Consider the following 14,115-nt stretch of genomic DNA (forward strand, 5'->3'; position numbering starts at 1 on the left):
ATCGTTGTATTAGTGCGATAAAAATTCTGAAAATGTATTTGAATTCAGCATGAAGTTTACTTGAGATCGGTCGGACCACTTTTTCAGTTGTACTTAAAAATGTTTTTTAAACACCACTACAAAATTTAATATTTTTCAAAAAACTGAGATCAAATTTGTGGAATTTTGAGGGCAAAAATAAAAAAGGTGGGTAAGTGGATGTCGCTCTGCTGTACAGTAGGTTAGAAGTGGGTCACTGTATAATGGACAGTATTAAATTTGAATTCAATGATATAATATCACTGTATAAGAAAAACGATCTGAGCGGAGACGGTATGTCAGTCCAGGTATAAGATATATTATATACTTATCTAATATCTATTTGACCAATAATAGGTATCTATAATAAATTCCAAATTAATCATATCACAATATTCATTAGGTACTTATGACGCGTTATACATCAACAACAAACCGTGATACTATCATAGATACATATAATAGTATACTTTAGAAGTGTCCTAGCTAAGTACTCATGAGTAATATTATACTATCACAAAAAAATAACATAAATAGTTATTCTAGGTTTTTTAATATATATATTCGTCCACATTCGAGCTTAAAATGACTATGAAAATAAACTGTGCTCATTTATTTTTTAGATTTTTGGTAACAGAATTAACTACGTACGTGGAAGCTTGTTTAAAATTTTCAATCCTTAGGTATAAAAGTTGAAAATTTTATATATTTTTAACTACCAAATAATTATTCAATTTTAAATTTGTTAAATTTTGTCAAAATTTGATCTTTAAATGCTTACAAAAAAAAAATTGTAACTAAGTATTTTTAAAATTTTTCAACTGATATTGTAACAATATATCAGTAGCCTTGTATTAATTTTTTACACTTTTTGGCCCAATAGATAAAACTTAATTGATATTTATAGAAAAAAAAATAAAAAATTGAAAACTGACAATGTTCGTAAACAGCTCAAAAAGAGTCAAATTATTTTCAAAATTTTATCGTATATAGAAAATACAAATATAAACATTCTATGAAATTTTCAAGTATCTACAATCATTTGTTTTTTAATTACAACAAAATAAGAAAATCGTTACGTGAGAAATCGAGTGAATATCAAATGTTGTAAAAATATGAATTTCAAACGCTCATAAAAATTTAACTTGACTTGCTTGTAGACATTTTTTTTTTAAAAAGGTAGACAAACTTATGAGGAATCTTGTATTACATTTTCAAATCTCAGATTTAAAAAGAAAATTTTTCATGAATTTCTAACTAAAAATAATTTGCAAATTTTCGTCATTTTTACGTATTTTGTCAATATTTGAACTTTAGATGATTATAAAAAAAATTGTGACTATGAATTTTTAATTTTTTTCATCTGCCTTTGAAACAATATAATAGTAACCTTCTATTAAATTTTCAAGCTTTTTTAACCAACAAATTGTAACATCACAGCATTTTTTGCCTTATTATTATTAAATACAACAAACATACCTGTACCCATATTAACATTCATGAGCGTATCTTATTATATCGTTATGATTATCGCGCGCCAATGCAGGAATGACCGCAGTATTATGTAACAACTGTCCCCCGACCCCCACAACCCGCAGTGAACGGTACCTGCACGTCGTTGCTCACGGCCGCCGATGCCGTCAGCGCCTACGTCGGGTCCCGCCGCACGACACCGGCGGAGCAAACTGTCAAAAAGCCTGATTATTGTATCAATTCCCTCTATTACACGGCACTGACCTACCCCACCACTCAACAACACCAAAAAGCTCCGTCGCGGGCCAAGCCGGATCGTCCTTTCACTCAATTTTTCGCCTTCAACGGGTCTACTCGTCTGGTTTTTTCGCCTTCAACGGCTCTGGTCGACGTTGACCACATAACTCTTCAACGACCGCGTCGACACCACCAAAAACCACGTGACGTTACCAACATTTCAAAACATAAATAAAAACGTCTCCGATAGTGTTTTGAGACCATCACCTCACCACCGTCCAACGCCGTTCACGTTTTCAAACGTCACAATACTGGAACGCGTACGACCACGCCACATGATGGGCTAAGACACACACCGGACGATGGGCCGAGCTACGTTCCTGTCAACGTCATCGTCATCAACCTGTCAGCGTCAATGTCGTAAATTAATATAATTTTTCTCCCCCTGTCATCCCTTTACAAGCACGCGGGCCGTAGATTATGTGGAGCCATCCTCCATATAATCTACGTGCTTCCATTGAGGCGTCGCAAGACGCGGGTCCCTATTACATTTTTTCATTTTTATTCTTTACTACCTCTGTAGTCATGAATACATTTTCCCGGTAACCCTGTGAGGGCACACTATGAGTGATATAGTGTGTCGTCTCCTGTGGGCCGGGAAAAATGTACATAAAATTATTATTGTTATATTTGCTATGTGTCCACACAGAATTTTATTATTATGTTAAAACTAATTAATTGTACATTTAATAAACCCACGTGATTACCCAAAACCTCAATATTATTATTTAACTTAATTATTTCTTCTCTTTTTCCCAAAATATAAATCTTCCGCATTCATTTGCGGATGCGTGTTCAAAGCCTATGAGTTCCACCGACTTGGCCCTCGGGCCACCATGCGGTGCGGCTCATAGGTCATGACCAAAGTGTTCCCCTTTGGTCGTGGGTGGTTTTTGGTAGTCACAAACTACCAGATTCTCACAAAATAAAATTTTATTGATATATATAGAAAAAAAAACTAAATCATATGGAAACTGAAAATGTCCGTAAACAGCTCAAAATGAGTCAAAATATTTGGAAAATGTTATGTCGTATAGAAAATGCTAATTTAAACATTCAATCAAAATTTTATGCACCTACGGTCATTTGTTTTAGAGTTGTACCAAAAACGAAAATCAATTTTCTCGAAAACAGAATTTGCGTAAAAATTCCAGTTTTTCCTTAATTTTTGATTTGTTTTTCACGGCGCTTTTGAAAACTACTGGAAATTTTTACTTTTACTTTACTAGTTTCAAAAAATTTGAAACTGATAACGTCCGTACACAGCTCAAAAGATGCCAAAATCCTTTAAAAATTGTACGGTGTCTAGCAAATGCTAATATAAACATTCAGTGAATATGACTAATCTATGGTAATTTTTAGAATTTTGAAAACCTTGGATTCATTTTTCCATCTGAAGTTGAAACTCAAATCAATATTTCGACTATTTATTGTGCACACAGACACAAAAAATAAAACAAAATAAAAAAACTAAAATAAAACAAAAATAATAAGACACCCATCATTGTATCACAATATGTATATTGATTATACAAATCAATATATTCATCTCCCCGCTCTTAACTAGTTTCAACTGAAATGCAAGTGTTAAAAATAAGAAATAAAACGTGCGTGACTATATAAGCGTTAGAAATAGAACTATAGACGGATTTCTAGACAAACCCTATAAACAAATTAAATAAAAAATAATCGATATAAAACAATATCGAGTATATCAATACATTCAAAATCTGAAATAAAAAACACACATCATTGTAAAATCAATACATTCATCGCTCCACTCAGAATCTAAAATTAGGTGTTACGATTCAAAAAAAAATATTTTTATACTGCGCATACATAGAAAAATAGATATATTACTAAATCCTTTATGCAGTAAAAAAAACCTAATTGAAATTCGAGGTCATGCGTTCGAAATATTCTTTTTTTATCTTAATCGTTGAACACACTGTATGTCAACCATCAGCGGTAGTGTACGAGACACGATAATAATATATAAGATGTTTACCAAATCACAATATTATGTGATTGACCATGAATAGTCCTAAAATTACACTAAATATTTAATATAGAGATACGTGGTGCTCGTTGGCAGTCGTTTCAAGTACTTGGTACAAAACAACTCATGTGTACTGCAGTATTAATATATTATAGTCCCAATAATCTGTGTACATAATAACCATATGCAGAAAATATTTATTTAAGAATCCTTTAAGCTACAGTCGAATATAAATGTAAACTATATTCCAGGGCTTGAAACCGATTTTCGATATCGATTTTGAATACCAGCTTAAACCGTTTGAAACCGAAACCGAAATCGGAAAAAATTAATACCAGTATCTGAAACCGAAACCGAAAACGGAAAAAATCAATACCGGTATCCGAAACCGAAACCGAAACAGGAAAAGTTTTTTTCGGTTTCAAGCCCTGCTATATTCGTGGAGATGTATCCTAAATTAAAACTAGAAAATCGATTTACAGACACCATACATTTTAGTATAATGAATAATAATTATATTATATACAATAATATAATATCATACAAAATTGATAACTGTACGACGCACTTCAATATTATAGTATTATATTCTATTGGTGTTAACAAATTTTCTTTTTACGTACAGAAATGTGGCGAGACCCCAATTCTCCATAGCACCTTGAGAAAAATCGGGTATGGCCGCCATGTCAAATATTTGTTTAAGAATTCTTTAGGCTACAGTCGAATAGAAATTTAAACTATATTCGTGGAGATGTATCCTAAATTAAAACTAGAAATTCGATTTACAGATACCATACATTTTAGTATAATGAATAATAATTATATTCTACACAATAATATAATATCATACAGTATTGATAACTGTAAAATACGATTCACTTCAATATTAAAGTATTATATTCTACTGGTGTAAACAAATTTTCATTTTACGTACTGAAATGTGGCGAGACCCCAATTCTCCACAGAATTTGGGGACAAATCGGGTATGGTCGCCATGTCTTGTTTGTGCAGCGGGAATTTTTCATCGAAATAATCCTCGTGGTATTTCAGGGCCTTCGGTCCCAAGTTAATGGCAAATTCTGTTTGATTGGCCAAGTCCTTTTTGCATATAATACGGTACTTCACTTGGTCATTTTCACTATTTGCTTCAGTGTATACGAAATCTGACACCATGTATACTACTACATAAGTAGCCATCGGTGGAGATTCTTCAAATTCGTCGACAACATATTCTGCATTCGAAGGGCTATTACAATGAATCACCAATTTCTATATTATATTATCGTACAAAATTATTCAATTAAATATTATAATTTTACTTTTACGATAAACGGTTTATTCTTTCACTTTATTATCCTGTATAAATTAGACTTACCAGTTCATTTGATTCATAAATTTCATATTACTTATCGAAGTCAATCCTTTTTTATGACTCAACCTTATCTTGAAGGTTGCTTTATACCCAGGCTCGTCAAAACAGGGAAAAGCTCTTCGTGCGCTCAATGGTTCGAAATATGTTATAGCTAACCATCTGCGACAAAATATTACGTTTTTACAGTAATACAGTGTTATAAACCCATTTCAGTTTGAAGAAGGAAATCGTAATATAAGAATTTCTTATTATATCTCTTTTGTACATGTATCTATATAAATATGTGTCCATCTATATTATTATTATATGTTGTAGACCATAGGTATGGAAAATTAGTTTTTTTTGCAAAAAGACTAGGCTCTTTGCAATGGGGCAGCCCGTTTACGAAGTACTTATTATTTTTCCAAACAGCCTTTTGTTTTTCAGGCTCATTGCATACAGACTACCAGCAGTTAGGCCTTTTAAGAACTACAATCATTTTATGGTAATAACCATTTGAATTATTTTATTCTAAGTGTTATTGATAATAACACAGTACATTATATGTAACATGTAAACCGAATAATTATATACGGTAATTTATTATTTATTACTTATTACTTCTTAATTTTTTACTAATATTTGTTAATAAACACTTTATATAAAATTTAATATTGTAATGTAATATTTCAATTTAATTTAATATTTTACATTTTTTAAATTTTTTTTTTGTTAGTAATATATAATAAAACTAGTAATTTAATAGTAAAAACTGTAAATGTAATAAATTAATAAGTAATAAGTAAAACATATCTAAATAATAAGATAGAAAAAAATGTAGGATTTAAATATAAATCTATGGAAATTATTTTTAAAAATTATGCATTGCCTAGAATTAAATGACGGACTAGCGATTGCAACTAGCGGTAGAATATCAGGGGAATCAATTGAGCCATTTTATTAAAACGACGTCGTTAGTTAGGGAATTTAACATTGTTTTAGTACTTTAATGGTATTCTGCAAAACTTAAAAACCTATTTTGAATGCTATCAATGTTAGTTTTTTTGATGAGGATCCCAAATAAATGAAGCAAATCTAGGATTGAACGAAGAAGGGAAGTATAGAGCATTGTTAATGTCCGAACAGTTTTGAAGTCGTGGGTATTACGGTTAATAAAGCCCAATATTTTAGATAATTTATGACAAATATAGTCGATATGGTAATTAATTTATTATAAGATAGTACAGAGGAAAATATAACACCTAAATCTTTTATAAAATGGACTTGATCCAAAAATGACGAATTTATGGAATAATTAAAATTAATAGGAAAATGAGTTTTATAGAACTAGACACAGTTACAATTCTTGACATTAATAGAAAGCGAATGATTTTGGAGTTAAGAAATAGTTTAAATAACAAATATAGGAGGGTGGTCGGGACGCTACTGTTTTTTTGTAGCACGCTAACGCTACTGCTACTCCCCCCAAACAGTAGCTCGCTATCGCTAAAGCTACTTCTTTTTAATGTAGTGCGCTATTTCTAACGCCATTGTTTAAATGTAGCGTGATACTTTTTCGCTACATTTTTTTAAAAAATTGTTTTGATTTATTTAGATATTCAATTGAGTATTTGGTCATTATTTGTTAATGCCTACCGCTATATTCATGTAATTTCGGAAGGCAGGTTTATTTAATGTATCTCATGTATTTTTGTAACAAAACTCAAAACAGATAAACGGTTTATTGAAAATTGTCAATTAGTAGTTCGTACTGATTAGACATTCGGTCACTGGAAGAAAGGATTTCATACAGCAAGGGGATTAGTGATTACAAAGAACTTTGATCTGCTAAACGTTTTTTTTTTAAAAGTTGATGGCAAGCATGGATCTAGAGCACCTTACGCTCCGCTGTATAGTGTAAGTGTCAAGTGAACCTTCTCGTTATGTAGGTCATTGTGATGGAAGTGTTAAATCTGAATTCAATGATACATAGAATCTAAAATACTGTTTTTTACATATAAAATTCAAAAATACACTCATCTAGTTATCTTAATTAAATAAATAAACATAATACATCATAATATTTTAATTATCATGAAATATGTTAGAAGTATCGATAAAATAATGAACATTTTCGCTACGCTAACCGTACATTTCTAGCGCACTATAGTATTTCGCTACATTGTATATTATATTGTAGCGACGCTATGTTAATCGCTAGAGCTAAAGTAGCGTGCTACTCTGCCGCCTTAAACCTCAAAAGGGTATCTCCAAATATTGAAATGTTGGTAAAATTACATAACAAGTTTTGGAATGTAATGAACTCATGCGCTGTTCTTTGAATCTTAGTTGACAATTTTTTTTTTTCTATGTACTAACTATTATCCGTAGAATTGATTGGTGATATTTTTAATTGTCCAACATAACTCTAAGTATAAGATAATGGACTTACCCTTAAACTTCTAATCAGAATTAGAAGCTAAAAAACAGTAAATCCACTATACTGGAGTTACTGTGATTTACTTTAAAAATTATAAAGATTTATTCAAGATATTCAATACAGTAACTCCACAGTATTTAAAAAATTATAATTTATGCATTGAATAATACCAAATATTTTGAAAATCACATGAAAAACTTTAATATTAAACTAAAACAAAAAATTTTAAATAAAAAACAAAATTTCTTAAAATGTCTTCCTTGACAAATACATATATAAATTAGTGTTAATAAAAACAAATATATAGGGACTTAAAATTTTTAAAAATAACAATCTTATATTAAATCAACACTTATATGTCAGTATATAAAACTTAACAAAAATAAATAAATCTTGAAATAAATATAAATCAGTCTCCTTCTTCATATAGGTCATTTGCTGTTTCTGAAGTAGGAAAATCCAACCAAAACTTCCTCCGATTTTGTGGCATTAAAGGTAATAGAACTTGGATAATACTTTGTTTTTTTGAAGGATGGATTCCTCTTGGGCTTACTTTCTGTAGTGGTTGTTCAATGCCTTTTTTTAAGGTGGATTGCTTAAGAAAATCAAGTTGCTGAAGTGGTGAATAATCGTCATAGGTAGTGGAATACATTAAGTAATCCAATCCTCTTTCGGCTTTAATATGAACTATGTCATTTAACATAGGCCTAACTAATTTCTTGTTTAATTTATATACTGAACATTCTGATTTGAAATCAAAAAATTCTTCTACTCTCATAACTTTGGTATCAACAAAACCTTTGTTAGCTGATTTGATACATTGTTCAAAATCAGAATAATCATATATTTTTCCCATTTTTTTCATAGCCAACTCAACCTGGTGATGAAAATGATCGGCAGACATAAAACTATGCCCGGGCTGGAAATAAAATAAACTAATTTCTAGAGCCTGGATATCTTGAGAATTAATTATTTGAACTAAGAATGTAAGAAAGCACCAATTTTTGTTTTGAGCTGAACAGTTATCCAGCCAAATTGTTATTTTTTTCATGTCTTTGAAATGTAAAAAAAATGCATGGAAACAACTTGTTAAATCTTCTTGTTTCCTTCCTTGTATATCCTCGTGCCATATTATTGCTAATGGCTTAATATATCCTTTGGGGCCAATCGGTACAAAACTTTCATTGAAAGCAATGACCCTTTTGGTAAAAATAGCTGCCTTAAAGTTTTCCATTCTAGGTAACATAATAACTTTTTGTAAGTCAGCCGATACATAGATTTCATCATCTGTGAAAATAATAAAAAATACATTTAGCTATATAATTAATACAGTTTTAATAGATTTTATCTAAGTTTTTATTACCTTTCTTTTTTTGAACGGCATGGCTCTCATACTTCGCCCGAGCATTTATATATTTTTCCAAGTGCAAAGTGTAATTTTTGCAAACATCACAAATATTATACTGTTCATTTAATGTTTGTTTTGTGTGTGTTGAATCATGTTGATCAAATAATTCACAAAGTTCACACTCCTCGTGGCCTAGTTTGGTAAAAGATATATTCATTTCCCTTAATGTTCTTCTATAGACATCGTATGAAAATTTAATAGCAGGATTTTTTTCTTTAAAATCAGAATACATGTAGATGGCATTGATTTCATTTGGCAAGTATTTCCTATTAGGAGCATGTTCCCTCCTATAATGAGCCACTGTTGGGTTGAATGAGTTAATGTGTTCCTTTATTGGTTCTAAATCACATTTGTTCCATGCAGTTCTAGTTATTTTATTTAAAGGAGACACAATTGCACTTTTTTCAGTCATATTTGAGCATATATTTTGAATAAAATAATCATTTTTTGATGAAAATCCCAATGTTGCAAGGTAAAATAATTTACAGACATATACTTTAATGCCATCCAAATTTGTAAGGGTATAATAAAAAGACCATTTTTTTCTTATTTCATCATGTCCTCTTCTACGTTTAACATCTCTTCGTTCAACTGAATTAATTACATACATCCTTTGTTCATCTTTGGACACACTCCAAAACTGTTTATTAATTTCAAGTCTTAACATTTCAGGTATCAGTGTAATACAATTTTTTTTACATGAAATACAGGGGGGTTTCAAATTGTGTTTCTCAACTTTTTTCTGAAATTTAATTTGATTTCGTTCTCTGACACTGGTCACATGTTTATTGCGTTTCCTTTTTGTCCCTTTTTTTGTCAAATCGTTGTGCTCATTTTCATTGCTACTACCCAACTTATCCTCATCCTCACTTTCAGAAATGTGATCAATGATACTATTCTGTGTTAAATTGTTATACTCATTTCTATTGTTATTACCGAATTGAATTTCATATTCGTCACTCCCAGAAATATATGAATTATCATCATTGATGGCACTATTCTGTGAAAGAAAAAAAATGTTTATACATACTTAAAATATTAAATGTATGGAATATGAAGCAGGTAATAATACATCATTTTGGTTCTCCTGTTCTACTTCAAACAATATATTTTGATTCTCCACTTCTACTTCAAATGATATATTTTGGTTAACTACATAGTTATTTTGAGGTAAATTTTGATTCTCATATTTGTCACTTCCAGAAAAATATGAATTATCATCATCGATGGCACTATTCTGTGAGAAAAAAAAAATGTTTATACATGCTTAAAATATTAAATGTATGGAAAATTTGTAAAATCTAAAATTAAGAATGGTTAGTTAATTACTTTATTTCTTTTGGAATATGAAGCATGTAATAATACATCATTTTGGTTCTCTTGTTCTACTTCAAATAATATATTTTGATTCTCCAGTTCTAAATCATACGATATATTTTGGTCAACTACATAGTTATTTTGAGATAAGTTTTGATACTCATATTTGTCACTTCCAGAACTATATGAATTATCAAGACAGATGACACTATTCTGTGAAAGAAAAAACATATTTTATACATAGGTAGTTAAAAATTTTAAATGTATGAAAAATATAAATAGGAAAATCTGTAAAATCTAAAATTAAGAAAGATTAATTAATTACCTCATTTCTTATGGAATATGAAGCAGGTAATAATACATCATTTTGCTTCTTTTGTTCTACTTCAAATAATATATTTTGCTTCTCCTGTTGTAGTACTACTTCATTTAATATATTAATTTGGTCAATTATAGAGTTGTTTTGAGGTAAATTTTGTAGACAATATTGGTCTAATACCATAACTTTATGATTTGCATATGCATAGTCTGCACTCTACAACGCATAATATTGTTGATGTTAATATTAGGTACCTACTTATATATTCATGAATTGAGTAAATTAAATAGATACTTACACTTTTAGTTGGAACTCGGTGCTCTGTGGCCATATTCAACATTTTCCTTGTACGACTATTCATTTTATGTACACTTGATGATTGTCGTTAGATTATAATAATATATTTAAACAATATGAGTTTAAAGAACTATATAGACAAATTCTATCGATAAACAAACAACTAACAAGCAGGAAAACCGAAAAACTACGTACCTTATCACAGAATAATATTGTATTTCTATTTCTGGTATTAAACTGCACCAAATATAAATATTATAAAATATTATATGAACTCAAATATAGTGTTACCAACATAATTTGTTGTAGTTATAACTTGTAACTATATATTTTAATCTTAGGATTGATGTACCTATCATTATAAATTATAATTTAATACTTATCATTATACCAGATTCAAAATGTCTGGTAGTATTATGGAGATTGGAGATACTGTTTTCAATAGCAATGTAAAAATAAGCTTTTTTCACGTAACTCCAATAATTTTCATGTCACATACCCTATTTTTGCTAATTATTAGGACTTACTGTGAAAATGCTTCTGTTTTGTGAATATTTATGGACATACCCTTAAAGTAACTAATTTAAACATGTGTTTTAGACAAGAAAAAAGTGGATATACGACATTTTGGCTTCTGAAATTGATAAAATATCACTATATAAACCCATTTACCTAATAAAATCATTTTGACCAAAATTGGAGATACCCTCTTTTGGCTTAGCACGGCAGTACTGTAGCGTCGCTACAATTAGCATGCTACTCCCGACCACTGAGGAGAACAGATAATGAGTAACAACAACTGTGTAATATTATAGGTGGAATTCTGTCAGGACCTGATGAGAGTTTTGGTTAAAGTGAATAGAGCCCATCAAACAGATCAGCAAGAGATAGAGATATCATACCCATTATCAACAGATGTGTTGTTTAAATACATCATTTGTGGAATATTATTTTCATTCATTCTAGATCTAACGAAATCCCAAAAATTTTTAAGGTTAACAACCAACGTTGATTGGATACGTGAAAGATATTTTGAATAGGATAATGTAGATTCAATTTTTATTTTTGAACTTAAATCGGCAAAATAAGTGTAATCATTATAATCCTAAGAAGTTTTATATTTTGTGTGTGCAATTTTTGTATAATTCAAAATTTAAAACGATTGCTGTACTAACTTGGGAAATGAGATCGATTATTAGAGTTTTTAGGGATAAACGTATCAATACAATTATTAAGGATGTCATACAATCATGTTAGAGCCACATCAATATCAATATTATTTAACAAACTATGCCAACCATAAGTATTAAGACACAGAAAAATGTTAGAATAGTCACCATGTGCATGATCGAATAAGCATTCATTAGAGTCCATAGTCTTGATAGTTGAATTTATCGAGAATATTATATGCAGAACTGGGTGGTATTGAGTGTCAAGAGGTACGACTGCATAATTGATATCATTAGTGACAGAGGTATTAGATAAACTATAAAAGATTAAATCGAGAGTGTGTGAGCAGGTAACTTAGCGATTCCTTCAGAAACTTGTTCAGGGGGCTTAGGTTGTTAATATACCAAAAGTCCTGACACCTAGGCGGTGAGCCGGAGGGGGAGTAAAGTTACGCATTTTGGTTTTTCCGCTTATATCTTGAAAACGGTGCATCGGAGGGAAATTTTTATATAACAAAAAAAAGCTCATGAAATTATTTAAAACATTTATATCATATGTTTTTTTTCGAATTCGTAACCGTTTTCGAGATACACCTTCGAAAAAAGTAGAATATTACAAAATAAAATCATTTTACCTCAATATATTCGTCAAACAATCCATCATATTGTCTACCATATTCGTTTTTTTTATTTTTACTTTGAAACACCTCTCCTTGGATATGAAAAAAATTTTCCTACATTAAAAAATTTGAAAGTTTGCAACACTAGTCATGACCATCCCCAAAAAAACATCAAGATTAGGGCCTTCGTGTTTATTTAAAAAATAATATATGCATAAATTGCGTTTTTATTTTTTTTTCAATTTATCCTTGCAATAAAAATGTTATACAACATATTATATTACATATTCTACTTATATAAATTTAAAGTACATCACCATTTGTTCATAAAATTATAATTTAAATCCAACTTCTCAGAATATTCCTCGACTTGCACAACTTCAAAAGTAAGTATGATAGGTAAGTTTTGATTTCACCAATCTAATAAGCTTTAAAAACCACACATTTTGAAAAAAAAAATTTTTAAATATCCTATTCTAAGTATTTATTTAAAAAAAAAATTTGCACAGCAAAAAAATTCAGTTTTTGAAGTTTTTCATCAATAACATCAAAACAAAGTTTGTCCGGGCTTTTTTTTTTACATTCTTATAAAACACCCTAAAACACACATTTTGAAAAAAAAAATAAAAATCGATTGGTTGCTAAACTAGAATTATGCCCCTGTTAAATATGTTATAAAAATTAATATACCAATAGGTCTGATCGTTAAAATAGTATGAACGAAATAAGTGATAATGGAGTAACCCCGACAAATAACAAACGCACTGTACGACAGTCAAACTGTAACTTAAATTGTTTTACATTGTTTAAAATAAAAGATATAGTACGTTATTTCGCCAAGCGTACTTTATTTAATTTTGTTTTGTAAACGTACACATTTTTGGTGACAGCGGTGGGATGACCATTTGATTCCAGTTACTATCGGTACTCGAAGTATTAAGAATAACATGTAAAGCTATATTTCTTGTAGTATAAATTAAACTGAATCCGTGAAACAATTAGTGTCCAGGAATCCGTTAACGTTAGACAAGGCCGTACAAGCAGTAAGGGAGGAAAACCAGGTCAGAAACTTACAAGAAGCGAATAAGAAGTTGTATGAAACGCCACACCAACCCATGAAGAATCCCACTTCATTCCACTGTAATAAAATTGGTCATATGGCAAAGGATTCCCGACAATGACAAACCCAAAACCTTGTTCCACAACGGCACCAATTGGAAACATTGAATGTCACTACTGTAAAAAGGCAGGACATCTGCTGAAAGATTGCCGTAAAAGGAATTATGTTAGCTACACAAAGGAAGGCAACCAACAGGAAAACCAACAGCAACCCGGCTGCCAGCGGTGGGCGCCCGATGAGCGAGTTAAAAATCACCGGCACGACAAATTCTCTACTTCCAAGCAGAA

At 30.3% G+C, this 14,115-nt stretch overlaps 2 protein-coding genes across 3 annotated transcripts in view; both read right to left on the bottom strand.

Annotated features, from left to right (window-relative positions):
• Positions 1 to 13,221, bottom strand: part of LOC100164950 (endoplasmic reticulum aminopeptidase 1) — a 16,903-nt gene extending 3,682 nt beyond the window's left edge. Inside the window, exons 1-4 of the mRNA XM_029486412.1 lie at positions 13,026 to 13,221; positions 5,163 to 5,318; positions 4,784 to 5,033; positions 4,411 to 4,472 (exon numbers count right to left, since the gene is read on the bottom strand). Of these exons, the coding sequence (XP_029342272.1) occupies positions 4,411 to 4,472; positions 4,784 to 5,033; positions 5,163 to 5,188 (338 nt within the window). The 5' untranslated portion in view covers positions 5,189 to 5,318; positions 13,026 to 13,221. The remainder of the gene's footprint in view (positions 1 to 4,410; positions 4,473 to 4,783; positions 5,034 to 5,162; positions 5,319 to 13,025) is intronic.
• On the bottom strand, positions 7,874 to 11,119 carry LOC100573528 (uncharacterized protein PF11_0213-like). Of its 2 annotated transcripts, XM_003240699.4 has the most exons (6): positions 10,921 to 11,112; positions 10,629 to 10,838; positions 10,316 to 10,516; positions 10,059 to 10,223; positions 8,942 to 9,986; positions 7,876 to 8,865 (listed from the first exon to the last, which is right to left on the bottom strand). In XM_003240699.4, the coding sequence occupies exons 1-6, from the start codon at positions 10,981 to 10,983 to the stop codon at positions 7,988 to 7,990; spliced, it is 2,562 nt and encodes an 853-aa protein (XP_003240747.1). In that variant the 5' UTR covers positions 10,984 to 11,112; the 3' UTR covers positions 7,876 to 7,987. The 2 variants fall into 2 exon arrangements, with proteins under 2 accessions (XP_016663802.1, XP_003240747.1); XM_016808313.2 differs by lacking the exon at positions 10,059 to 10,223 and having other exon boundaries at positions 7,874 to 8,865; positions 10,352 to 10,516; positions 10,921 to 11,119.
• Positions 13,222 to 14,115: the final 894 nt, after the last annotated feature.

The sequence above is a fragment of the Acyrthosiphon pisum genome, chromosome A1 (genome assembly GCF_005508785.2).
Source record: "Acyrthosiphon pisum isolate AL4f chromosome A1, pea_aphid_22Mar2018_4r6ur, whole genome shotgun sequence".
In the NCBI taxonomy this organism is placed as follows: domain Eukaryota; kingdom Metazoa; phylum Arthropoda; class Insecta; order Hemiptera; family Aphididae; genus Acyrthosiphon; species Acyrthosiphon pisum.